A 27465-nucleotide genomic window follows, 5' to 3' on the forward strand; every position below is an offset into this window, starting at 1 on the left:
AGCACTTATGTGGTGCATATACAAACATGCTGGCCAAACAGTTCTTCACAATGAAGGATGTTACAAGTTCATAGGAAGGAAGCCACCACACAGAACCCATGTCATCTCTAAGTAATATAACACCACTCAAGACAAAGACTTTTATTGGGCCTAAAGCTGCAATACCAAGCAGCACAGATCCTCTGCTGACTCCCCAAGTGAACCCAACAGCCTCCTCATATAACCAGAGAGCAGTCATTTGCACCAATCATAGCAAAGCTCTCTTACAAATGAGGGCTTGTGCTTCTACCAATCACAGCCTTGCCTCTTTTTTAAAAAGGAGTATTTATTTATTATTTATACTGTATTCTGTCTGCATGTACTCCTGCATGCCAGAAAAGGGCACCAGATCTCATTATAGATGGTCATGAGACCCCATGTGGTTGCTGGGAATTGAACTCAAGACTTCTGGAAAAGCAGACAGTGCTCTTTCCCTCCAAGCCATTTATCTCTCCAGCCCTCACAGCCTTGCCTCTTCAGTACCAGCCTCAGCAATCCCTTTGCTAAACTGTCAAGGGAAGAACCTTGATGGAAATGGTTGCTGGGTCCTTTCCAGTTCCCTGACGCCGGTGATAGAAAAAAAAAAAAATCTAGTGTAGAATGTCTGAAGCAGTTGTGGTTAAAGCTGTGTCTACAGATGCTAGGGTGATCACTTAAAATGGCCAAGGTTGGTTTAAGTCTGGCTGGCTGTTTGTGACTGACAGTCTATTTGCTTGGGCTGAGCAGCAAAGGAGAGCCCAACTACTGCCAATTAGGAAGTCAGATTGCCCATATCTTTGCTTATTGACAGAATAAACAGAAACAAAACGGTCAAAAATAATTTACCATTATCACCTGGGCATGGTGGTGCATCCCATCGATCCTACTACTGGAGCGGTGGAGCCAGAAGCAAGGGCTTAAAGCTTAAAGGTATCATCAGCTGTACTGTGAGGTCAAATCCAGCCTGGGCTATAAGGAGACCCTTTCTCAAAACAAGTACTCAGTGGGAAGTTATAGTAAATGCTTCTATGTGGGGATCCTGGCAACCTAATCCCAGAGAAGCAAGCCTGTATCCCAAGCACCTGCAGCCATAGGTCTCTGGGTTCTAGAACCTTTCTCCAGATTTAGGTTATGAGTCCCGTGAGGCGTCAGGCTCCCAAAGGTCTGGACTTACCAGAGTTATATATATATATATGTTTACTTAGTTGTGCTTGTGCAAATCAGAGGCTAAACCCTGGAGTCAGTTCTCTCCTTCCACAGTGTGGGTTTCCAGGATGGAACGCAAACTGTCAGATTTGGCAGCAAGAGTCGGAGGAGCCACCTGACTGGCCTCTAACTCTTGGTTTCTCGGTAGATTTCTACTGAGTAGGTTTCTACTCAGCCAGCAGACCGCCTACTCATCCACCAAACCCTAGTGGCCTGCTTTGTTTGTTTAGAGTCATTATATCGCTCAGGCTAGCATGAACTGCCCTTTCCGCCTCAATCTCCCCAGTGCTAGGGTTCCAAGCCTATGCTTTCATGGCCAACTAACTGGTCCTTTAAAAAAAGAAAAAAAAAAGTGTGTGTTTTTGTTTGTTTGTAATTAATTTTTCTTCCCGAGTAAGCTGGGGCTGGAGAGATGGCTGAAGAGTTAAGAGTACTGCCTGCCCTTCCAGAAGTTCAATTCCCAGCCCCCACATGGCAGCTCAAAGCAGTCTGTAACTCCAGTCCTGGGTGATAGGATTCCCTCTTTTGGCTTACCACGGTGCCACCATACAACATAACGCTCTGGTGCAGTCATACAAGCAGGCACACCACTTACACACAGAAAACATTTTCGAATTAATAGACGGTTGCAAGACACCACCTGAGTCCCCAGAGAAAGCGTTCTTAAACTCAACTGGTTCTTTTTAAGATCGTCGAAACGCCCCGTAAGGGACGGCTCCGTGTTGGAGGCATCCAGAAATCTTGACTATCTTTCCCAGCAACCACTCCGGGTAGGAGTCCCGGGCTCCGGCCCGCCCACCCAAGCTGGCCCACGTGATGGCGCTCTCCCGCGAGTCAAGGCGGCAGTCTCCAGCGGCCGGGACCACGGTGACCCGGCTTGGAGGCCCCCACCGCTGCGGTGCAGATGGCCATTGACACTAAAGCCACTGGCGACACGGTCGTGCGGGGCGGCCACGCTCCTGTACGCCTCCGGCTGGCGGCGAACTCCTCGTGCGATTTTGGAACCCTTCGTTCTTTTGCTCGTCGGTGGACGGGTCTACAGCGCAGACCGTAGGGGGGGTATCCAGTCATGTCAGCCACAGGCGCCCGTTTGGTTAAGAGCAAAGCTTCCTCCTAAGCCATGCGTGGAAGCTTGCGTTTTCCTGGCATGGCTCCCTAGCCACTTATTTTGTCTTCATACAGTTTCACGTGTTAAAACCGTCTGGGAGTCTATATGGTGTTCCCTAGGTAGTTCAGTCCTTCCCGTAGCGCCCGCCGGGAGAGGCAGAGGAACGTCTGCCATCTTGGACGCAACTATTCCATACCTCAAAGTGGGGGGTTGCAGATGCCAGTGAGTTTAGTTGCTATCCAAAGCGCATTTCCGGCCACAAATGGTCTCTTCCGTCTCGAAAACACGGTATTAGGGTGGTTCCTGGGCGCTTCTTACCCGTATCTGAGTCTCCCCGGGGCGCCGTGAGGAAGGAGGGCGTGGGGGTCCCCCCGCGCTGCATCTTGGTGTGGCCTACTCGCTGCACGCACGTGGCCCCGCGCTAGGGGCGCGCGGTGACTCCTGGGAGTCGGAAGCAGGGCGGCCGAGCCGGGTGAGCAGCAGCGCGGGCCCATGCAGGACGCTGAGAACGTGGCGGCCCCCGAGGCGGCGGAGGAGCGGGCACAGCCCGCGAGGCAGCAGCCGGCCTCCGAGGCGCCGCCGGCGGACGAGGCGGCGGGGGCTGGCGGGGCCGAGGTAGGGCGGACCGAGGACGCCGAGGAAGACGCCGACGCCGGGCCGGAGCCCGAGGTGAGGGCCACGCCGGCGGCCCGGCCCGAAGAGGAGACGGCGACCAGCCCGGCCGCGTCGCCACCGCCGCCGTCGGCGGAGCGGCCCTCGGCGCAGGAGCCCGCTGTCCCCGGGAAGGCGGAGGCCGCGGCGGAGCAGGCCCGGGAGCACCCGGCCGCCGGAGCGGAGGAGGAGGGCGGGTCGGATGGCAGCGCGGCCGAGGCGGAGCCTCGGGCGCTGGAGAACGGCGAGGCGGATGAGCCCTCCTTCAGCGACCCCGAGGATTTCGTGGACGACGTGAGCGAGGAAGGTAAGGGTTGTAGTCGTGATCGTGCCCGTGGGGAGGTATCCACTGAAGGCGGGGGGCGCCGGGTCTCCGGACTGCAGCGGTCCCCCCTTTATTTCCTCTGAATTAGGGGACCATGTGGAGAGCCTGCTTTTGCGGGAAGACCGGGCGTCTGGGGCTGGTGGAGGGTAGGGCGAGCTGGAGTATCGGGTCTTCCAGTGTCCAGTGTTGCCCAGCTGGACCCTTGGGAAGGCCGAATGGGAGGGACAGGTCGTGTGGAGAGCCTGGTGCCCTCCCCCTTGCCGAAGTGTCTTCCCAGTGCTCTCCGCAATAAGGTATTGCCGTTGGAGCCAACCGCATTAGCGCCCGCTTCTCTCTCTCCCCAGGTCGGTACCCCTGACCATCCATTGCTTTTTCACATTTTCTTCATATTCAGCGTACTTCATATTCTTTTCTACGGTGATTGGCTTTAAGACATTATTTCTGCCGTCCCTCACGAGAGTCTGAGTCCTCAAATCTTTTATGACAGCTGGTAGTATGTGTTTTCCACCGTTTCAACTTCAGGCTGAGAGCACACGAGGCAGTCCCTGTATGTGTTGATTTAATGAATACTGAGGGGCTAGGGAGTTAAGAACGGCCTCCCCCACCTTTTTTTTTTCTTCCCCTTTTTGAGACAGGACCTCACTGTACAGCAAGCTGAACTTGAACTCTTGATTCTCCTGCCTCAGTTTCCATGATTCTGGCACTACAGGCATGCACCCCCAAACAATTGCTTTTGAACTACCAGTGATAGACCAGAAAAATCTAGAGCCTCATATAGTTGTCAACTTAGAACTTAAAATACTTGAGGGGTTGCCGTCTAACGTCACCATTGTTTTGCTGTTTGGGGGGGTTTGTTTTTGTTCTCTTGTAAGAGCATCTTGCATAGCCCAGCTGGCTTTGGACTGATCCTCCTGCCTCCAGGTTAAGATTGCCAAGATTTGAGGTTTGAGTCACCATGCCTGACTTGTTTTACTGTACTCTTAAGGTAAAAGATGTTCTAGCATGAAAAGCAGATCGAGTACTCTGAAGATTCTGCAGGCTTCAGCCCTGAGGAAGTTTCTCTGGATGAGGAGGTTTCCGGGTTCTCGGCACTCTTGCCTGACTCCAGTGATCTCCACTGTGCCTGTTTCCTCTATGTCAGAGCCTAAGTTTTGGCTTTGAAGTTTGTTTTGATCCTGGGGATCCTCTGTTGCCTTATTTTGGGTTGGAGTGTCTGCCTGTCACTTCATGGTTTCAGACAGGACCTCACATTGTATGCCATGCTGGTCCAGAACTCACCATAGCTCCGGCCGGCCTGTAATTCCTGGCATCCTCCTGTCTGGGCCTCTCAAGTGCTGGGATTGCAGGTGTGAACCACTGCTAAGTGCTGCTGCTTGTTCGGGGAGGGAGGTGCCTCCCTGAACTCAGCTCACCAGTTGGCCAGGTCATTGGGATCCTTGCTTGTACCTTTCTAGCACCGGGCATGCAGCTGTGTGCCACTGTACCAGCTCTTTTCCCGGGTGCTGGGGATCCTAACTCAAGTCCTGCTCTTGCCCAGCAGTCATCTTTTGGACAGAACAATTTCCTCATGTGTGTCCCCACCCCCTTTTCCTTTTTCAAAGGCTTGTTTTTATTTTAATTGAAGTTTGTTTTATGCATAGGAGCATTTTGCCCCTGTGGTGTCTGTGTCATATGCAGCCTGGTGTCTGGAGGCAACTGGATCTCCTTGAACTGGAGTTAGGGTTGGTTGTAAGCCACCAAGCAGGTGCGGGGAAGCAAGCCCGAGTCCTTTAGAGGAGCAGCCAGCGCCACTACTTGCCAAGCAGTCTTTCCAGCCAGTGTTTGTTTTATATTTCATTTGAGTTATGTCAGTTTGTCTGTGTGGGGCAGTGTGTGTGAGCGCAGGTGCCCACTAGAAGTGGAAGAGGGTGGCCGGGTCCCCAGTGCTGGGACTAGGGTTGTGAGCTGCCCTATGTGGGTGCTGGGAAGCAAGTGGGACTGTCTGCTGCAAGGTAAGTGTTTAAGGAGTTAGTTGAGCCCATTTAATTCACAGGTCAAGTGTGACAGCTTCCGGAATGGGGGAGTATGGGAGTCGGGGTGCTAATGTCACTACACAGCCAGCATGCCTCCATCAGGTCTACAGGGAGCCCAGTGCACAGGGAAGGGCAGAGTAATGAGGAGTCTCTGGTGCTGAAGAGCTGGAAGTCCACGGCCATCTGGCTTGGGTGGCCCTGTAAGCCTTTTGGACTCCTTTTCAGTTTTTTTGTTTCTGATCACCAACCAGTTGTTTCCCTCATTGCAGTACACATGCCTGTCCTTCCACTGCTTGGAAGGTAGAGGGAGGAGTTTGAGGTTAGTCCCTGCTACATAGGGAGTGCAAAGCCAGCCAGCCTGTGGTACATGCGACCCTGTATCAACAAAACCAAAAAGGCTGAAGAGATGGCTCAGCAGTTAAGAGAACTCACTGTTCTAGGACATGACAGCTCACAGCGCTCCAACTCCAGTTCGGGGACGTGGTGCTCATGTGGCAGGCAGACACGCAGTGCACACACACAAAAAGGCAAAGTCTTCATACATGTTAAAGTAAATTTTTACAGAACCCAAACAAACCAAAAGAAACACAGTGTGTTGCATCGTGAGGGTACTTTGCTCTGCCCTTCCCAGGTAGACGCAGGTTGTTACAGGCTAGGTATGGCTTTGAGTTCCTGGGAAGAAGTCTGTAGTTTGTATAGAAGCTGGGCTTTTTATTACATCTTGTTAAGCTCGGGTCCAGCTTAGCAGGCCATTTAATTGTATGGTGAGCAGGCTTTTAAAGGAACCCAGCGTTCACGGCCTTTCTGTAGTAAAGGTGTGTGGCATTGTCGTGTTGAAAACCCGCCTCTTGCCTCCTTGCTCTTTGTCTGCTCCTGATTCTGGTATCTTTGAAATGTGTCTTAATTAGGCTTCTCTCAGTCAGTGGACTGGCCAGGGAAATCAGAGTAGGAAGTCAAGGCAGAGCTGATGCGGAGGCCGCCTGGAATGGCATCACCCATAGTGCACTGTTTCCTCACAGTCACTGGTCAAGAAAATTACCCCCAAACTTGCCTGCTGGCTAGTCTGGTGGAGGCGTTTTCTTAATGAGGTTCTCTCTTCCCATAACTCTAGCTCTGTCAAGTTGACATGAAAGTAGCAAGCACAAAATGCAAAGGACTATTACTTTTTTTTTTTTTTTTTTTTTTTTTTTTGCCTTGTATTGGAACCCAGTGCCTGGTCCCAGCCCAACAACATTGACCTTCAAAAAAAAAAGTCATTTACACTGAGTGTGATGGTGCACACCTTTAATCTTAGCGTTTGGGAGGCAGATGGCTCTCTTGAGTTCTGAGGTGAGCCTGGTCTATAGAGGGAATTTCAGGACAGCCAGATCTACACAGAGAAACCCTGTCTTGGGGAAAAAAAGTCACTACATAAAAGCTACACATTTATGTAGTGGTCAGGACAGCATTCAGGGGTTGGTTTTTCTCCTTCCACAGTTGTTCCCAGGATTGAACTCGGGTCATCAGCCTTGATGGCAAGTGCTTTTATACACTGAGCCTCTTGCTGTCCCAGACTTGCCATATATGTGTGTGCATGCGTGCGATGTTAGGGGTGTTTTATTTATTTATTTTTTTAGGTTATTTTATTTTGTATTTGTGACTGTTTGCCTGCATTCATGTTATATGCACCACGTGTGACTGGTGTTTGTAGAGGCCAAAAGAGGGCATCAGAGTTTTTGAAACTAGAGTTAGGTGTGCCTGTGAGCCACCATGCTGAGTGCTGGGAACTGAGCCTCAGTATTCTGCAAGAGCAAGAGGTACTGTAAAATGGGTGAGCTATCTCTCCAGCTCTGTTCTTTATTGATTTTTATTTTGTGTGTATGGATGTTTTGCCTGCGTATATGTCTGTATACTCCATGCATGCATTGCCTTTGGAGGCCAGAAGAGGGCATTGGATTCCCTGGACCCGGGGTTGTAGATGGTTGTGAGCCACCATGTTGGTGCTGGTAACTGGACTCTGGTCCTCTGGAAGAATAACAAGTGATCTTAACTGTTGAACTATCTCCCCAACCCCACACTTTTATATGTACACACACACACACACACACACACACACAGACATACTACATACATAGTTTGTTTGAGAGAGGGTCTCTCTGTGAAACTCAGGCTGACTTTGAACTCAGGGATCTGCTCACCTTTGCCTTCTGAGTGTTGGGATTAAAGGCATGAGCCACCATGCCAGTCCAAACTTCTATATCTTAAGCAGGAACTTCTTGTATGTAGACCTGGGATGGCCTCAAAAATGGCTCTTTCTGCTCTCATGTCCTCAGGTGCTGGGAGCATTCTTACAGCTAGCCCACCTTTCTCTTTGTTTACATGTGTATATATATGAAAGTGTGTGTGGAGACCTTAGGTTTATGTCAGGAGTGGTCTTCAGTTGCTCTTGACCCTTTTTTTAACTCTGTAGACAAGGCCTTGAAATTAGAGATTCACCTGCCTCTGCCTCAAATGCTGGGATTAAAGGCACGCCCCTCCACTACCCTGCTCCTCCCCCCACTTTTAAGATAGGGTCTTTAATTGAACCTGGTGCTCACCGTTCCATCTAGAATGGTTGGGTATCTAGCCACCAAGACCCTCTTGTCTCTGCCCTCACAGCGTTGGGGTTAAAAATGCTCTTTGAGACAGCCGCATTGTGTAGCCATGGCTGCCCTATGAGTCACAGAGCTCAGCTCTCTGAGTCTTGGGATTGAAGGCATAAGCCATCATGCTACTTTACCCTTGGTTTTATGTGGCTGCTGAAGATCATTACCTTAGCCTCTACCACAGTCCCACTCTTCACTTCTGTGAGTGAAGTGGAACAAGGGGTGTTTGTTGGCATTCAGGATGTTTAGCATGCTGAAGTTTCTTTTATAAAAGGTTAGTTTTTAAGTCTGTGTGTGCACCATTCCCTTGGAAGCCAGAGGTGTCCAGTCCCCTTGAACTGGAGTTACAGGCTGTTGCCAGTATGGGTGCTGGGAACAGAACTCAGGTTCTCTGCAGGAGAGATAGCGGGGTTTTTGAAAAAAGGGTTTCTCTGTGTATCGCTGGCTGTCCTGGAACTTACTCTGTAGATCAAGCTGGCTTTGAACTTAGAGATCTTCTAGCCTCTGCCTCCCAAGTGCTGGGATTAAAGGTGTGAACCAGCTTGTGGTATGAACTCTTAATGCTGAGCTCCCCCTCCAGCTTTCAGTTAGCTGAGACAAAATCTATGTAACCCAGCTGGCCTTACACTGAGGATGACCTTGAACAACTCTTCCTCCTCCTGCCTTCACCACCCAAGAGGCATCACACCTGCAAAAGATGAGTCATAGTTTCACAGATTAGCTAGAAATTCATGGAATAAACCATTCTTTAGGTTTATGTGGTGGTGGTGGGGCTCTTGTTTTCTTTTTTAAATTAGCAGTACTGGAGATTGAACCCAGGGTTACTTCTGTGTTAGGTTGGCATGCTGCTATTGTGTTTTACCTGCAGCCCTTTATGTTTTGTTATTTTAAAGGTAATTATTATTTTTGTGTGGAGTATGGGCAAGGCTGTGGAGGTCAGAATAGCTTTCGGGAATGGGTTCTTTTCACCTACTTAAGGCAGGGTCATTGTAGCTCAGGCTAGCCTTGAACTCAGATATCCCTGGGCATCTGCCTCCACCTGCAGAGCGGTGGGATTGTATACATGAACCACCCTTGCAGCAACAATTGGGTGCTTTTTCACAATACTTCCTATGAGGAGGCTTGTGAGGATTAACCTTCCTGATTCCCTGTTTAAGCGAGGTCCTGACTGACTGCTTTGTGGTAAAAGCACTGAGTAGCTGGTTCCTGAGATGATCAGCCTGCTCGCTAATGGAGGGTGCTTCTGGCTTAAATAGAAACCACCTGGCATTTCTTTACTCCTCAGAACTGCTTGGTGATGTCCTCAAAGATCGGCCTCAGGAAGCGGATGGAATCGACTCGGTGATTGTTGTGGATAATGTCCCTCAGGTGGGACCCGACCGGCTTGAGAAGCTCAAAAATGTCATCCACAAGATCTTCTCCAAGTTTGGGAAAGTCATAAATGACTATTATCCTGAAGAGGACGGGAAGACAAAAGGGTGAGTGCTCTATTTGCTGGGGAGTTTTGTACTCAGGCCACCCTGAGGGAAGCCCTCAGCAGGCTCTGGAGTCATGGCCTAGTGAGTGACTGCAGACTGAGGTCATCAGGGTTGAGCTCCACGGCAGCAGTGGATGCCCCAGGGCCGTTTTCTGGAGAAAGACACCACTAGCCAGAAAGTGGGCAGAGCTGAAGGGCAGGCCTGCCCGTGGGCCTTCTCTCTGAAGTGCTTTTGAAAACATTTTACCTTCTCTGAGGTAGTTAGCAACTCCCTACTAGCCCTGAAATCTGGGTGTAGCCTAAGGTATGTGACTTGCAGTTTGCTTAGGCCTCCACGCTTGATTCTGGCCCACCATCTTGCTTGCTGCTGAGCACGGAGCCCAGGGCTCCGCCTCGAGGGCTGTGGCCTGTGTCTCTTTTCCTGCCGCCCGCCAGCTTTTGACTGGCTGTCTCTCTTTCTCCCAGGATTGAGGTTTTTGAGCAGTGGGACTGGCTGCCCTCAGTAAACTGAACAGGGCAGAATGGTCCACAGTGGCTGCTGGCCAATTTACAGGGTTTGGTTGCCTTTGCCACTGTTGACAGACCTTTTAACATTCTCCACCTTGTCTGAGGGGAGTGTAGGATGTTAAGGTCACTTTCTGGAATTAAAAGACTTAGTGGGATTTGGGGGCAGGGGTGGATTTTCAAGACAGGATTTCTCTGTGTAGCCCTGGCTATTTTGGAATTCTTTGTAGACCAGGCTGGCCTCAAACTCAGAGATCTACCTGCCTCAGCCTCCTGAGTGCTAGGATTAAAGACATGTGTCACCCCTGCCTGGCTAAGACTTTTTTTTTTTTTTTTCTCCTTTCTTTTCGTTTGGTCTTCTTGAGACAGGGTTTCTTTCTCTGGGTAGCCTTGGCTGTCCTGGACTACTTTGTGGACCAGTCTAGCCTCAAACTCATAGTGATCTGAACTCACAGTGATCTGCGTGCCTCTGCCTACCTCAGTGCTGGGACTAAAGGCGAGCACCACCATACCCCATGGCTAAGAATTTTAAAGGTAGTTTTAAAAACTATTACAAAGTTACTTTTGGAAGAATCATTGGCTCTAGGCTCTGCCACCCTGTTTAATGTTTTTTGTTCTTAATTGCTTTATGTGTGTGAATTATTTTTCCTGTGTGTGCGAGTGCGTTCTGTGTGGCCCTCGCTGTCCTAGGACTAGCTCTGTAGATCAGGCTGGTTCAGAGTGACTCTTAATCAGGTCACTGCAAAACAGAAACACTTCATATGTAAAGTGGACACTTTGCTAGGTTTTGTTGACATGTGTGTATCACAGAGTAATGAGCATTTCTGTCAAACTTCTATCATTGATAACAATGAACCATAGTCTTGAGATCTTTATGTTAGGATTTCATTCTTTGGGAAACTGCTTGGCCTGCGTATTGTTCTCTGGTTCTCAGGGTGACTGTCAGCCCTGGGGACAGTCAGGGCCTCGGCTCATATAGAAAGGTCTCAGGAACAGTGAGTCTTAAAGCCGCTCTCCTTCTTACTTAGGTACATCTTTCTGGAATATGCTTCTCCCGCTCATGCTGTGGATGCTGTGAAAAACGCTGATGGATACAAGCTGGACAAGCAGCACACGTTCCGGGTCAACCTCTTCACTGATTTTGATAAGTGAGTTGGAGCCAAGCTCTCGTAGTTAATGTGTGTGGGTGGCAGGGAGCTCCTCGGTGGGTGCTGGTGGCTGGTATTGGCCAGGCAAGAGCATTTTATGTTTTCACTTTGACTGTCGGCTGGTGGAGAGGGCACGATGCTGCCTGGCTGTGCCCCTCATCCCGTCCAGCCTGTGCCACTCAGCAATGCCATTCTGTTGCAGGTACATGATGATTAGTGATGAGTGGGACATTCCAGAGAAGCAGCCTTTCAAAGACCTGGTATGTTCTACAAATCCTCTGCTTTGTAGGAAACATTTTGTAACCTGAGGTAAAAAAGTATCTGTTGAACTTACCATTTGTCATTAAGTGCGATAATTATCTCTGAGCTTTCTTTAAGTCCCTTGATTTTGATTATTTTAGGGAAATTTGCGTTATTGGCTGGAAGAGGCCGAGTGCAGAGATCAGTACAGTGTGATTTTTGAGAGTGGAGACCGGACATCCATCTTCTGGAATGACGTCAAGGACCCAGTCTCAATTGAAGAAAGAGCGGTGTGTACTAGCAGTGGGCCCTGGCCCTGACCTTACAGCAGGGCTGGTTTCTGCCCAGAGGTGAAGGCTCCTGTTCTCTAAGGCACTCTGAGAACTGTCACTTTTTTCCCAGCTTGGAAACAGGTTCTGAGAAATGGGACGCTGCACTGTAGAGGAAGAGTTTCTGGGTTTGATGTTTTGTTGCTTTAACCCTGATCCTGCCTTCTTACAGAGATGGACAGAGACGTATGTGCGCTGGTCCCCCAAGGGCACCTACCTGGCCACGTTCCATCAGCGGGGCATCGCCCTCTGGGGAGGGGAGAAGTTCAAGCAGATCCAGAGGTTCAGCCACCAGGGCGTGCAGCTCATTGACTTTTCTCCGTGTGAAAGGTGAGCAACTCACTGTCCTCCTTTTCAGCCTCCTCAGGTGACTTGTGGTAGTCTCAGACGTTGTAGAACAGTCCCAGGAAGGATGCAGAGAACTCACTTGGGATGTGGTGACAGAAGAGTCAGGAGATGTGAGAGACAGCCTGGACTTCATAGTGAGTGTGGGTCTGGATTAAGCTACATGAGACTACACCTCAAAAAAAGCCTCAAAACAAAGGAGAGAGAAAACAGATGAACTTGGTCCTGCTCAAAGCTTTACCCCTTCTCGAATAGTGTGTAAACTGCCAGAGCCAAGCAGTGAGGTGAGGGTGGCGAGCATTCAAGTTTTTCTCTTATTATTTCTTTTTTCTTTGTCAGGACGTGACCCAGGGTCTCTGCCAGTGAGCTGCATCCTCCCCGGCCCCATACTTAAGCAGCTGGGGCAGTGGGGAGCGGGGGAGCAGTAACTCCCTTTCTGTGGCTTTACCTTCCTGGGCTGCCATGACACAGAGTCAGCAGGAAGATTGTCTGGTTCTTGCTCTTTTAGAAGAGACCACACTGGCAGGACTTACTGTAGTGTGCGCATAATGGTTGCGTTCTGTTGTCTTTGGTCTCTTAACTGTACTTAATGTGTATTTCTCATGTGAATGTACATATAGGAAAAGATGTGGATTGGGATTGGTACTGTTGGACCTGGGTAGTTGAACCACACGCACTCACCTCTGAGCTGCATTTTCTGAATGACCCCTATGTTCATTGTGTGATTCTGTGGTTCTAGGTACTGCTCTAGGCCAGCACTGATACTTGTGCCATGGTGTCACACAGATAACTGGTTCAGGTTCTAGACAATTCTCTTTCCCTTTCTGAACTGGTAGAGCAGAGGAGCACTGGGGTAGCCCACATGCTATACGTGGTGGGGCACACCTGAATCCCCAGCACTTGGGAAGTAGAGGCAAGAGTAGCTTTTATTCACCTCAGGTAATTGTTGGATTGGAGCCTTACTACCTCTGTCTGCTAACCTAGGCCTGGGCCTAGAATGTTTTCAGCCTTTGAGACTTAATCTGAATAAGCTCACCTTTTTTAGCTCTTTCTGAACTCTGGCTGGCTGGTTCAACTCAGCTGTTCTGGCTCAAACTCCGCTCCAAGCTGACTGATTCAATCTGGCTTCTCTCAGTTTCTCACTGAATATCTCTGCTTGGCCTCTTACCAGCAGTCTGTTCTAATTTGGCTCCTTCTGTCTTCACCTGTGTCTAGTTTGTTCTCCAGCTTCTCTCTGTGTACAATTCTTAGTAAAAACTGCCTCTGAGTTCCACAAACTGAACTGCCACAAACTCAGCTCCACCTCACTGCCCCTCAACTCACTGACTCAACTGAACTGACTGAACAGCAGCTCAGAAATGCTCATGGGTCTGTCTCCTGAGCTGGGATTAAAGGCTTTTCTTTACCTGAACTTGCTCTCTACCAAGCCTGCCTTGAACTCAGAGATCTGCTTGCCTCTAACCTGGGATTAAAGGTGTATCTGTATTCTAGCCAGGTCACACAGACCTAGAAGGTCTTTGGATGAGATCTCTTGCCAGAATGGCCATGTTCTAAACTAACATTTCTCTACAATCAGAAGTTAAAGGCTAGCTTGGTCTGCATGAGACTGTTTCCAAAAAAACCTGGGTTAAATTACTTCTCATTTTGTCAAATTTATTTTAAAAACAAGCTATATAATGCTGTAACATAAAATGCTTCCTGGGTAGACAGGTTGTTACATCCACTGATTTGGCCCCAGTCCTAGTGTCCATAACCCTCATGCTCTCATTGGGAAATCCTTCCCTCCCTTTGTGCTGCTTTCATAGAGTGCTCTGGAATTCTTATCCACTTTGCATGTCTGACACCAGAGAGTCCATTCCAGCAGTAGTGCTAAAGGTGGATACGTGAGAGGCTGGCGAGGTGGCTTGCTGCTAAGAGCATGTGTTCTTGTAGAGGACCCAGGTTCAATTCCTAGCACCCACATAGTGGCTCACAACCATCATAATTCTAGTTGCAGGAATCCAACTCCCTTGTCTGACCTCTGAAGGGTGTCAGGCATGCAGGCAAGCAAACCATCATACATAGAAAATAAATATATATATATTTTTTAATTGGATGTGTGAGGGTGCTGTGCCAGTGACACTGGATGTCTTCACCTCTTGGGAAGTTTATGCAGGTCCCTCAGCAGTTAGTCCACCAGTGTCGTGGGAGCACGGTTGGCATATTGGTAGGATGTGGGCTTTCTCGTTTTGATACAGGCTTTGGCCCTCAGTCCCTATAGCTGATCTTGGCTGATCTTCCTGCCTTCTCTTCCCAAGTGCTGGGATCAGTGCTTTGCACCTGGTATGATCTGTATGTCCACACATCTGTCCTTTTGAACAAGTGGGCCTATCCTGTTCTTTGTTAGGTCCTCTGTGCTTTGTTTGGTTCTGTAGATTGAAATATTGGGATTTGCTCATTGCAGGCTTTAGCAGTTTGTGTAGTGTTTTTTGCTGGTCAGGATTTCAGACTTGGCAGCCCTGGCGCTGCAGCAGGAGGGCTATTTTGCTGGTGATCTCTGGCTTGCTGTGGCCTCTCCCACTGCCTCTGCTGCGAGGGCTGTGTCCTTAGGATGCCTGTGCTTTGTGGATTTGTTCTACAATGTAGAGATGCCCAAAGTCAGGTTTAATTGTCCATTTCCCGGAAGCACACTCGACTTACTTTAGAACTGTATGTGTCTCGTTTGTGAAGATGGAATCCTATATGGCTCCTCCCTTAGACCAGCCCACTTAAGCAGACTTGTGTTGGGGGTTTGGTTGGCCTGGTACCAATGGGGTGCCCGTTGGGAACCCCATTCTAGGTGACTCTTGTAGGGGACTGTGATTACTTTGTACCTGGTTGTGCTCACCCTACCCCCAGCTTGGAGAGGTGAGCCGCCATTCTTGGGGATCATGGTACTCGGGAAAGGCTGCTTCCACACACCTCAGCAGTGTTCTCATCTTGTGTCTCTGGCTCATAGCAGTGCGTGCTGAACTGTGATTCTCACCCCAAAGGAGGTGCTGCACGCAGTGACCCCTCTCTTGCAGATACCTGGTAACTTTCAGCCCACTGATGGACACTCAGGATGACCCTCAGGCCATCATCATCTGGGACATCCTCACGGGACATAAGAAGAGAGGCTTTCACTGTGAGAGCTCTGCCCACTGGCCCATCTTCAAGTGAGTGATGTAGCCCTGGTCTGCCTGTGACCTTTCCTGATCCATTGGTGCAGCCTGGTTCTTTTCTCCTCAGGTGGAGCCATGATGGCAAATTCTTTGCAAGAATGACTCTGGATACTCTTAGCATCTATGAAACACCTGTGAGTTGTGGTTTGTCTTCATTTCTCCGGAAGTTCTGGGCATTGAACTACAATCCTGCAGGCTAGGCAGCTGCTCTCTCCCCGAGCCATGGCCTAGCTCCTGTGGAGATTTTTGGATTCTGGAAGGCAGGCCAGACTGCTGGGTGCATGCCTGGCTGTCATTTTTGGGGGATATAGTTAGTCCTTCTCTAAGTCTATGCTATGGGAAGGGAAGTGGGGCTTTGGTAACTAGTGAGGACCAACCCTTCCTGTGCTGGGTGGAAGTCTGGACTCTCCTGCCCTGGCTCCAACAGAAGTCCTATTGGGAGTGTGCATCTTGCTGCTGGCAGTTGGTAGCTGCTCACCTGTCCTTCGTGCCTGTAGTGCTCTTGTACTGTTAAAGCGGTAGGAGAGCTGGCGGGGGCGGGGCGGGCTCAGTGGGTAAAGGCACATGCTTCACCGCGTCTGACAACCGCATTTAGTCCCTACGCTGCACTGTGGAAAAGGCGAGAACGTGCTCTAGCGGTCTCTTCTGACACTTGTGTGTGCACTGCGACACGTCGCCCTCCTCCAGAATAAGCGTGAAGAACAAGTACACAGACTTGACATTGCCCTGACCTTTCTGAGCTGTGATGATTATTTTTCCGTTCTTTTTTCCTCTCACGGGCAGTCTATGGGCCTTTTGGACAAGAAGAGCTTGAAGATCTCTGGAATAAAGTAAGTGAATGCTCCTGTAAAGTTGGTGTCTGTGCTCTGGTTGCTGTATAACACCGGGTAACTCCCCTCAAACAGCAGAAATGACCGTCTTTCTTTCCTCTTAAGTCTGCAAGTCCAAGATGGGCTGCTGGATTCTGTCGGTGGCAGCTTTCTCTTGCATGGATGGTCTCTCTGCCCTCTTCCTCTCCAAGTAGGCAGAAGGAGCAGCTCTTTAAGGGCCTTAAAAGGCATTCTTTCCTTAGGACAAATTTACCTCTCAAGGGCGTCATCTATGGCCACCACTTCACAGTTGACTGCATTTGGGGAGCACATGAACAGACCCCAGGCAATCACAGCAGGGCTTGCGTTCATTCATTCACTCACTTTGGTTTTAAGTGCCTCGTAGCTCACGCAGCTCACGCTGACCTGGAATTCTCTGTAGCAGAGCACACCCTGAACTCCGTGTTCTTCCTCATGTTCATGTTGCAGGCATATACTGCCATGAGGAAAAGCACTTGCTTGCTTGTTTCTGCAAATGTTGGGGTACTGCCATGGCTCCTGCGCACTGGCCGCAGAAAGAAAGAAATAAGGTCAGGGTCCTGCCAGCTGCAGTGGGGAGTGTGGAGACGTGAGCACAGTGGCTTTGTCTTCTTCAAAGGTGTTCAGTGGGATTAGGCTTGGCTGTGCAGCTAGTTCTTAGATGGGTGGGCATGCTTTTATTATCTGAAGTCCTCTGGAGCTGCTCAGTGCTGGGGCAGTGAATGCTTAGGAACCCGGAGGACATTGACATGTCCTCCTTTTGCTATTACGTTTCTGGGTTTTCTTTGGGTTTTTAATTAAAAATAAAAAGAGGGCATACACTGATCTGCAAATAATTCAAAACCAGATTTCAATGTGGTGGGCTTCTGCAGTCCAGCTATCAGGAGAATAAGGAGAGGAGGGGATGTTTGAGACCACTCTAGACGACAGACCATGCCAACAGCAGCAAGAAGTGCAAAACAAGCTATGGCATGTATAGAGGGTTTTCCGGTGGCTAAAGCCACGGTCAGTCTGTCGCATCGTCTGCCCTGTGGAACAGTTAATACAGAAGGGATTGTTCACCTGCCCATCTTCCACCTCTGACTTGGCAGTCCTCCCCTGTCAACCACCTTGGTTGACTTTTAGACGCCTTGCAGCTGGAGCCATCAGCCTGAGTATATTTAGAAAGAGCAGTGCTACGTGGTGGTTGACTGTGGGGCTGGCTGCACGGGGAGGAGCACAGTGATGAACACCTGTCTTCCCGTGCTGTCACGGCATTGTGATCATGGCCCGGGGCTATGAGGACTACAGGCTATACTACCCTGTCAAGTGCTTAGGTGGTGTGCAACAGGCTCTGCGCAACACGTAGCTTTTAAGAGTGAGTGCGTTCATGGGGCGTGGTGTCACACCTTTAACGCCAGTCAGTGGGAGGCAGAGGCAGGCAGATCTCTGAGTTCCAGGACAGCCAAGGCTACACAGAAAAACTAATACAAAAAAGTAAATGTGTTCTGTTGCTCGGTTCTATAACCATCTGTTTTTTGCATAAGCTTTTGTCCATTTGTCCTGCAGAGACTTTTCTTGGTCTCCGGGTGGTAACATCATCGCCTTTTGGGTGCCAGAAGACAAAGATATTCCAGCCAGGGTGACCCTGATGCAGCTCCCTACCAGACAGGAGATCCGGGTGAGGAACCTGTTCAATGTGGTGGACTGCAAGCTGCACTGGCAGAAGAACGGAGATTACCTGTGTGTGAAAGTGGACAGGACCCCGAAAGGCACACAGGTGAGGGTTGCCGAGAAAGCCACTTCTAAATGAGCCGCTCTTTCTGAGCGTATGCATGAGTGCCACATGTGTGCGACTGCCTGGGCAGACCAGCAGAGAGCTTTAGATTTCTAGAGTTGGAGTTGACAGTTGGCTGTGAGCCAGTTGGCGGATGCTTGCAACCTAATTGAGATCTGCAGCCCCTCTCCGGCCCCTGAGGTGGCTGGGAGGGGTTAACAGGTGGCTTACTGTGTAGACCTACAGCTGCTCTCAGGGTTGCCCTGTGGCTCTGTCAGCTGTCTGGTCATGGTAAGAGTCCTCACAGTATTCTGGTTGAAAGCTTTTGTTTGTTCAAGACAGGGCTTCTCTGTGTGTAGCCCTGGCTGTCCTGGAGCTCAGAGATCCACCTGCCTCTGCCTCCCAAGTACAGTAGAAACAACGCAGTTCATAACAAGTAACAGCGCGAGTCTGAGTCTGAGGTAGCTTTAGCATGATGGTACTCTAGGCCACGGCACAGTGACATTACAGGACACCTCAGTGAGGGCGAGCACTGCCAGACACACCAGCTTGCTTATGTCTTGGGTTTAGAATTTTTGGCCTTTGTGTATCGAGAATCTTATACCCTGTGTATGTGTGCGCGTGTGCATGTGTGTGTCTCCCCACCCCTTTGTGGCCCTCATGCAGTTCTGACTCATAGTTTTTGAGGAGTTGTGTCCACCTAGTGATGTGAGACTCTCAGCTGGGACATAGCACTCTAGCAGAGGGCCTGGGAGGCCTCAGCCTTTTGAGCCTACTTTCTTACCCCTTTTGGATTGCCCTGTGTAGTTTCTAACCCAGGAGAACCCGGTAGTGTCACCTGCAGATGCTCAGCCGCTCTTCAGTGGCAGCTGAGACGGATGTGGTGTTCTGGTGAACGGGTAGACTTTACGTACTTGTGCACACAGATGCTTTCGTTTACATAATTGATGTTTTCCTCGTTCAAAAAACATTGTGCCTAGGCATGGTGGGGCATGCCTTCAACCCTAGTACTCTAGTACTTGGGAGACAGAGGCAGTCGGATCTGCACATTGGAGATCAGCCTGGTGGGCATTAGCAAGTTCCAGACCAGCTAGGACTGCATAGTGAGACCCAACCTTTTGGTTTGTTTAATACCTTGAATTTTGTCTTCTAACAGAGCTGGTCTTCTCCTTATGATACTCTTTTTCTCTTCTGGTGTCTTGAGGCAGGGCCTCACTTTGTAGCCGAGGCTGGTCCCTAACCTGTAATTCAGCCTGACTCTTGAGTGTTGGATTACAGGCATGAGCCCCTGTGCCTGTAACTTGTTTTTCTTGAGTTACAATTCATATACCAAAAAGCCATGCTTTTTAGTGCTGAGCCACCTCTGTGACTTTTAGTGTAGTCAGGTGGTCACACAGCACACCATTGCTCTTCCAAGCGGCACACAGCTAACTCGCCGTTGCCCTCTCTTTCTGGGCTCCTCCTTGGTCTGCCTTGTTACTTTTCTCCCAGTGCTGGGTCACACCCAGGCAGCTTTCTGCATGCTGGCCAGATGTCCTATTGAACTATGCTCCGAAGCCCTCCTCACCTTAGCAGCCTCTGGTCTGCTGCTTGCCTGGCTTTGTTCTGAACCTTTCAGACAGCTGAAGTCCTGAGTGGATGGCCCTTGGTGTCCAGCTTCTTTAGCTTGAGATTTTTTTTACAGCCCCATCTGTACTGTAGCATGTCTCAGCACTTCGTTCCATTCCTTTTCATGGGTGACTAGTATTCCAGTGCATACACTCCGGTGTTAATGGACACATGCTAACTGGTGGATGAGTAGTTACTGAGTCTGCTGTTGGTATGGTGCTACCTGAAGGTCATGGTACAGGCTGTTCCTCAGTGGCCTGGAAGCCCCTTGAGAGCTCTGCTGGATGTGCTGCAGAGGTCACTTGCACTGTGCTCCCCCTGTGCCAGCTTTGTCACCTGCATTTGGATGTGGGTGTGGTGGTGGGTGAGCACTGTCTTCTGTTAGACCGTCAGTTGTCTCGCCATCTTTTTCATGCCGTCACCTTCCAGAGTAACCCCTTCCTTTTTTACCTTTGTCAACAGGGTGTTGTCACAAATTTTGAAATCTTCCGAATGAGGGAGAAGCAAGTACCTGTTGACGTTGTTGAGATGAAAGGTAAGCTTCCGCGTAGCAGGAAGGGGACCTTGTCCAGCCTCTGCATGAGTGAGGTGCTCAAATGGTGTGCTGAAGTGAGTTCTCAGCAGGAGCAGCCTGCCCAGATCCCACTGACTGGAGCACACAGGTCAGGCTGGCTAGCTACACACACATACACACACACACAGCTTGTCTGTCCTAGAGTTACAGGTGCACACCACCATGCCTGGGTTACCTTGGATGAGTTACTAGCTGTTGCAGCTTTGACTGATATTGTTTATGTGAAATGGAGTCTCATTTTATAGCCCATCTGGTCTTGAGTTCCAGTCTTTCTGCCTCAGCCTCTCAAGTCCTGGAATTACAGGCCTGTACTACCAGGCTTGGCTTTCAACGAAGTTTAATTCCTTCTCCCCCCAACACCCCCCCCCCTTTATTTTTGGTGGTGGTGGTAGAATGTTTTGAGACAGAATCTCACTGTGCAGTCTTGCTGCCTAATGTTCATAGGGATTCACTGGTCTCTACTTCCCATGTACTGGATGGAATTGTAGAGTGCAGCACCACAGCCGCCCTTACCTTTTTTTTTTTTTTGTTTGTTTGTTTGTTTTTTTGAGACAGGGTTTCTCTGTGTAGCCTTGGCTGTCCTTAAACTTACTCTGTTAACCAGGCTGGCTTCAAACTCAGAGATCTGCCTCTCAAGTGCTGGGATTAAAGACTTACACCACCACTGCCTGACTCAACTTTTCTTTTTAACTGAAGGAAAGGTTGGTGTGCTTTACAGAACCAACTCCCCTCCTTTGCTGGAGTAGTCACATAGTTGCTGCCTTTGTCTGGCAAACTACTGGGGCCTTTCATTGGCTTTTCTTTTGTTTAAAGATCACATCTCCCATGTCAGGGTCAGGGTTAGTGTGGTGGCACGTAACTGTGCTCTTAGCAAGCAGGAGGCCCGGCCTGGAAGGTTCTAAGGTCTGGCTGGGCCTGCACAGCATCAAAAGCAAACTAAACGAAATGCATGCGTTTGAGCTCTGCTGACTTCTGTCTGAGTGTCTGCTTTTGCTGTCCGATGATCTGTGGTCCTGGTGGTGACTTGGGGATTTGAGGGTGCTTCTCTCCAGTTGAATGAAGATCTTTGAAAATGGAGCTGTTGGTGTGAAGTATGACAGCAACTGACTTCTTGATTACAGAAACCATCATAGCCTTTGCCTGGGAACCCAATGGCAGTAAGTTTGCTGTGCTCCATGGTGAGGCCCCCCGGATATCTGTCTCCTTCTACCATGTGAAGAGCAACGGGAAGATTGAGCTTATCAGTAAGTAGTCTACCCTCAGGCTCCCTCTAGAGAGCGTCTCGGGCCCGGATTCCAGCTGTGGGTCAGATGATAGGCAGGATGTTGAGCTTGGGGTGACTTGGGCAGAGGGAGCATACGTACTTCCTGTCTACTGAGGTTTTGCCCTAAGTGAGGCCTCTCAGTTTTGTTTCTTTTTTTTTAATTTAAGACTCACTTGCTTTTGTATATGAGTGTTCTATCTGTGTACTCCTGCACCAGATCATATTATAGGTGGTTGTGAGCCACCATGTGGGTGCTGGGAGTTGAACTCTAACCACTGAGCCATCTCTGCAGCCTGGAAGCATCTCAGTTTTAACTCAGCCATTGTTTTGGAGGCAGCTGTCATTTACTGTTCAGAATTGCTGTCCTCTGCCCCTCACCCTGGCTTGTTCTCCTGAAGGGAAGCACTCTCCTTTGCCATGCAGGCAGCTGCTGGTCCTGCTGTGCTCTCGAAAGGCTGCTGCTGCTTATGCTTGCCTCTGTGTCGTGACAGCGCCACAGCAGTACAAGCTGAGCCACACAGTGTGCCCTTGCTGGGGTGGATCTGCAGGGCTGCCCCAGACTGTGTTCCAGGAATTCTCTAGAGGAGGCTAGCCACCCTGCCCCCTGTGCCATAGCAGCGGTGCTGTAGCCGTGCCGTGGCTTTCCTGGACCTGGGACCTCTAAACAGCGTGCTTTCCCATTGCCTGGGTCTGACCATTTCTGATAGGGTCAGTTGGCTGTGTTGAAAAGTTAAGTCGTGGGGCTGGAGAGATGGCTCAGTGGTTAAGAGCACTGTCTGTTCTTCCAATGGTCATGAGTTCAATTCCCAGCAACCACATGGTGGCTCACAACCATCTATAATGTGAACTGATTCCTTCTTCTGGCAGATGTAAATGCAGATAGAACACTCATATACATAAAAAAATAAATAAATCTTTAAAAAAAAAAAAGGCTTGTTCTTTAAAAAAAAAAAAAAAAAAAGAAAAGTTAAGTCGTGTTGTTGATAGAATGATGTATAAAATGTGTACAGTCAAAAGATTTCTGTCCCGTTTTAACAAACACCAGGAAAGGTATCATTCTCTCCTAAATGTGTGTGGTTTGTCTTTCCTTGAATTGTCAGCACCAGGGTCAGAGTCGGGGTGACTGGGACTGTGGTTTGCTTGAGGTTCTGCGAGCCCACTGAGAGATGGTGTTGCTGGTAGCTTGGCCCGTGGTGTAGTCAGGTCTCTGACAGTGTGTGAGACTCCAAGATGAGTCACTTCTCTATTTTTACTGTTAATGCCCTCTTTGTCCAGTTGCATGTGAAGTTGAAAATAGCATCCAATGTACTTTCAAGGTAGCAGCACCTACCACCCTTCAGCATGCATCAGGACCTCAGGTCTAACTGAATGGGGGACTGTTTCAAAATAGTTCTCTAAGGTGGCCAGTGGGTTTGGGTCTGAATCATATGTGGACTTTGTCTTTGCCAGCTCTCCTCAAGAGTGGCTCAGTCCCCTCACAGGTACTTGCTTCCCTTGCAGAGATGTTTGACAAGCAGCAAGCAAACACCATCTTCTGGAGTCCCCAGGGGCAGTTCGTGGTGCTGGCCGGGCTGAGGAGGTGCGTCGGGGCCCTGCCTTCTATGGCCACATCTGCTTCTGAGGGTTGTGTTAACATGGAGCCTTATTGTCTCACTTGATGTCACAGCTGAGCCCCTGGCCAAACCAGGCTGATGGAAGTCGTGACATTCTCTGTGATCATGGCCTTATTCTGCCCTCCTGTGAATTCTGTGTCTTCTTGTGGGACACATGATTAGCTGGAGGCTGCCTTGCCCTCTGGTGGAGTGCCTTCTCCTGTTCCCCAGCATTCCAGCTGAGCACAGAGTAGTGAGCAAATCCAGTCTCAGCCTCTGGCGGGAAGGGCTGCTGCGGCTTGCTCCCACTATGCTGTGCATGCCACGCTAGCTCGGAGGCTTCCTCAGGTGCCACCTTCTCTAGATGTCACAGAACTCTGTGCGCACCATCCACGTCCTGATCCCGGCTTCATGATATCCTTAGGAAATTTGTCACTGTGAGGGCAACAAGGGCTGAGGTCTAGGGAGCTACAGCCCAACAGAGAGTGGGCCATCTTGGTCCTTGCTCCTTTCCCACCCTCGTGACTCAGTGGAAGTAAGGGGCATTGGACCACTCAGTGGGGGTGCAGGGGATTGTGGGATGCAGCTGCCCTGTCACCCCACAGCATGAACGGTGCCTTGGCGTTTGTCGACACTTCAGACTGCACCGTCATGAACATTGCAGAGCACTACATGGCCTCCGACGTTGAGTGGGACCCAACTGGCCGCTACGTGGTCACCTCTGTGTCGTGGTGGAGCCATAAGGTAGAAGATGGCGCGTGCTGGGCCCTCAGGGAATGAAATCCCTGGAGGCTGGTGACAGAAACTGTTCTCTGTGGGATTGTTGTGTCCAGGGGTCCCAGGGTGAGAGGGTGCTACTCACAAACCCTTATGGCTTAGGGGGCCGATCTGATCCAGGGGTTCTCAAAAGACTCACTACTGAGGTCAGCTGCCAGGGCATTGGGCACGTCTGCTTGGCAGGGTCTGCCAGAGCATGACCATTGTGCCTCCTGAGGGCAGACTGCTTCCTGTGTTTACTAATGGGTTGGCAGAGTCCACACCAACAAAACCTGTGAGCTCAGTGCCCTAACTGGTGAGGAGAAGAGCTCTCGCCTGCCTTTGGACCCTTCTGGAATATCATTCTTCATGTTCAAGATGTTCTGTGTAGGACCTGTCCCAGATGCCAGTGCAGTAGGGCCCATCATCCCAGCACTTGTTTAGCCTCCTGTAGACCTGGGGTGTCAGTGCATAGCCCCTGCCTGAGTTCCACCCCAGCAGCCATCCCACCCCCCAAAAAAGAGGAAAAGTAAAGGAAGTGAACCTCTTTTTAAGCCCTTGTGGGGCTGTTCTGTCCACAAACTCCCAGAGAGCTAGTTTGGCAGCAAGGAGCCTGGCATTTGGGTTGAGGCTTGGTTTGGAGTCTTGCTGGAGAGACAGAGTGGTTGGTGCTGTGGTGATTGGCGCTGCTGTGGGAGTTTCTTGTCAGTGACAAGATGAGCAGACCTTTGCTGGGGAGCACCTGCCTACTGCTATTGGCCCGGGGTCCTCGCATCATTGTTTGCTCCCCACCTTCCCCGCTGGAGGGCGAGCACAGCCAGGCGCAGCTGTTTGTTTTGTCGCCAGTGTGCTGTGTCTCTGGTTCCCAGAGCACAGGTTGGTGCTGTGCCTGCTGAGGGTAAAGATTCTAGAGTTGCCTTGCACGTTTTGCATGATGGACCTCTTGCCCTTTAGGTGGACAATGCTTACTGGCTGTGGACCTTCCAAGGTCGCCTTCTCCAGAAGAACAACAAGGACCGCTTCTGCCAGCTGCTCTGGAGACCAAGGCCCCCCACACTCCTCAGCCAGGATCAAATAAAGGTCTGTGGGCCCCACCCGGTTGGGCTAAGGGAGCAGTTGTGGTGCTGAAGGAAGCAGGCATTTGTCCTGTGACTGGACAGGGACAGTCAATGGGGACATGGTGTGGGACACGGAGAGGGCTCTGATGAGATGCAGCACACTGAGGCCTGACCTGAAGCATCGTCAGGAACTCCCTCTAAGCCTGCGGGCTAGGCAGTGCTTATAGTCCCAGAGGCTGAGGCAGGAGGATGGTGAGTTCTTGCCAGACACAGCTGGATAGTAAAAGGATGACCCTATCCTTGTCTGCCCCCACCCAGAAAACCCAGGAAAGTCTGCCTTAGCCAGACAAGTGTAAACAAGTCCCAGTGGGATTGGAGGAGCTAAGAGGGCCTTATGTAATGGAATAGGCTTGTGGTGTTAGGTCAGAGCTGGGCGTGACTCACCCTAGAATCATCTCCACGAAGTGAGAGGCCTCAGTGGTACAGGCTGGTGCCCTGGGGCTGAATCCTTTTAGTCCTGTCAGGCTGTCACTGCACACTGGCATCTTTGAAGGCAGCAGTTGCGGTTCTTGCTTTGAAGGTTCAATCCTGAGAGACTTGTCTTGGTTTCAGCAAATTAAAAAGGATCTGAAGAAATACTCTAAGATCTTTGAGCAGAAGGATCGATTGAGCCAGTCCAAAGCCTCAAAGGTGAGCCTAAGGGGCTGCCCATGGGAGCGCATCCTGTCTTGTCCTGGGCAGTGGTGAGAAGGGTGTGCCAGGAGCCTGGTCTGTCTTGTTCTCCTGTGTGTGAGGGGACCACTGTCTATGGGAACAGAGGGCCAGCACTGGTCCTTGGAACCAACATCCACCAACACTGGGTAGATAGGGGCTGGCTTTTCCTTGCTACAAGCAGGAGGGGCAGGATCAGGAAGAGAAATGAGGGTCCAACTTAAAGGGGGGTTCTATGGAAGGCTTGCCCAGCACACAAGGCACTTGCCATCTCCCTAACTTCAGCAGTGGTTGCTACATACAATGGGGTCACTGTGGTTGAGCAAGTATGTCCTACTCAGCCCTATAACCTCCCCCTCCTCCAACAGGAACTGGTAGAAAGGAGGCGGACCATGATGGAGGACTTCCGGCAATACCGAAAAATGGCCCAGGAACTTTATATGAAACAGAAGAATGAGCGTCTAGAACTACGGGGAGGTAACCTAGCTTCCGGGCTCATCTATCTATCTGCAAGTGGAATGGTTCCCCCAAGGGTGTGGGCTAGAGCTTTGTAGCTGACATGGCAGCCACGTCCGGGGGTCAGCTTGCTGTCTGTTTTCTCAGGGGTGGACACTGACGAGCTGGATAGCAATGTGGATGACTGGGAAGAGGAGACCATCGAGTTTTTTGTCACTGAAGAGGTCATTCCCCTGGGAAATCAGGAGTGACCTCAGCACTGTGGTAAGACATGAAGACAGGAATGGGGGCCTGCTGATGAGTCTCTGGCTGCTTGTTAGACCACAACGGAAGACACCCCAGAAAGAGGCAGTGCTGCCGCTGGTGGTTGACAGGGAGCTTGGGAGGAACTTGGGAGCACAAGGAGCTGTGCTGCAAGGAGGAGGGTAGCGTGGGCACAGGTCACAGTGCATGCAGGGCTGAGTCTGGCATGTGGTGCTTCGTGCTGGTTCCCGGAGGAACTGTGAGAGCCGAGCCTCGGGTGGAGTGGGTGCCGTTGACATTTCGGCCACTCTGGGCCGGGGGTACTCCTCTCCACAGCCTGCAGTGAGGTCACTGGAGAAGCTGGCTGTGGGCCCTTGCTTTGTGTCTGACTAAACGGTGCTCCGTTTGTTGCAGTGTCACTGTGCCATGCCCAGGATCCAAGGCCGCCCTTCACGGAGAGCCTTGGGCTGGGTTCTCACCTGTGCTTTCCTGCGCTGGACTGTGCGTGCACCCGGGGTTCTTCCATCCCGACACAGCTCTGTGCCTTCAGCCCCTGTCCACAGCAGGGACACTCAGGCTCCGCTCTCACGTTGCCCTGTTAGGTTTTTATCAGCCGTGTCTGCTGTGGGGTCTCACTGCAGTGTTCTGGTGGCTCCTAAACTCCTGTTGCCATGGTGTTTCCAGAGCCTCCGCCTGCTGCTCGGTGGGGTCATTCACGGACTTGCTGTCCCTGCGTGGGCCGGAGACCGGCAGGGAGACTGCGCTCCCACCTCTTCCTGTGCCAGAAGCTCTGGAGGCACGCCAGCACCTCGCACCTGTTCAGGTTGTGGCAGGGCCTCTGCACAAAAGTTGGTGTGGAAATAAAGGCAACCCTGTGTGAAAATGCTTGCTGTCTTGCTCCTTTTTGTAGAGCGAGTAGTCTGTGAGGCCTGCCTCCCCACTCCCGGTGTGGGTGTTTGCTCACTGCCCCTGGGTTGTTGAGAGCCTGTCTGGAGTCTCTGACAGGTGCTATGTCTTTCATCTGTTTCTATGAAAAAATGCTTCCCCCACCAAAAAAAAAAAAAAAAAAAAAAAAAAACTTTGGGTTTTCCAAGTTGGAAAACAGGTACTGAGGTGTTTTCCACTAAGACAAGTGGACACAGCTGGTGTCCAGTAGAGAAGAAAGACAAGCAGAGGGGAGCTCCACCCCGGTCATCTGAGGCCCCATTGCACAGCATCCTGCCTTTTGCAGGCTCTACCTGCCTCTGCGTCTCTTGTGACCAGAGAGCTGCCCGGGCTGAGCCCACAGCCATGGATGGTATGTCTCTGGGGCATGTGCGGCCAGCAGGGGACAGGCTACCAAAGCGGAGCAGAAGGCCAAGATCAATGGTTTACATGCTTCGTCCCTGGGAGTGGCTCACCTTTCCTCCTGTGCCTTAGCTTCATCCTTT

The 27465-nt window shown here is 50.5% G+C and overlaps 1 protein-coding gene across 2 annotated transcripts; it reads left to right on the forward strand.

The window, feature by feature from the left end:
• Nucleotides 1-1610: 1610 nt before the first annotated feature.
• Nucleotides 1611-26918, forward strand: Eif3b (eukaryotic translation initiation factor 3 subunit B). Of its 2 annotated transcripts, none has more exons than XM_021647543.2 (19): nt 1611-3290; nt 9230-9422; nt 10954-11073; nt 11276-11333; nt 11475-11603; nt 11815-11972; nt 15032-15163; nt 15237-15303; nt 15953-15999; nt 17566-17776; nt 19844-19916; nt 21077-21199; nt 22720-22798; nt 23417-23555; nt 24522-24647; nt 25238-25315; nt 25705-25813; nt 25940-26056; nt 26450-26918. In XM_021647543.2, the coding sequence occupies exons 1-18, from the start codon at nt 2825-2827 to the stop codon at nt 26041-26043; spliced, it is 2412 nt and encodes an 803-aa protein (XP_021503218.1). In that variant the 5' UTR covers nt 1611-2824; the 3' UTR covers nt 26044-26056; nt 26450-26918. The 2 variants fall into 2 exon arrangements, with proteins under 2 accessions (XP_021503218.1, XP_021503219.1); XM_021647544.2 differs by having other exon boundaries at nt 26720-26918.
• The last annotated feature ends 547 nt before the right edge of the window (nt 26919-27465 follow it).

This window comes from Meriones unguiculatus, chromosome 15 (assembly GCF_030254825.1).
Source record: "Meriones unguiculatus strain TT.TT164.6M chromosome 15, Bangor_MerUng_6.1, whole genome shotgun sequence".
Lineage (NCBI taxonomy): Eukaryota > Metazoa > Chordata > Mammalia > Rodentia > Muridae > Meriones > Meriones unguiculatus.

Coding starts and splice junctions, on each gene's coding strand:
- Eif3b (XM_021647543.2), top strand. CDS start 2,825: ATGCAGGACGCTGAGAACGTGGCGGCCCCCGAGGCGGCGGAGGAGCGG. Junction 11,604..11,814: donor TCTCAATTGAAGAAAGAGCG/GTGTGTACTAGC, acceptor GCCTTCTTACAG/AGATGGACAGAGACGTATGT. Junction 23,556..24,521: donor TGTCGTGGTGGAGCCATAAG/GTAGAAGATGGC, acceptor CTTGCCCTTTAG/GTGGACAATGCTTACTGGCT.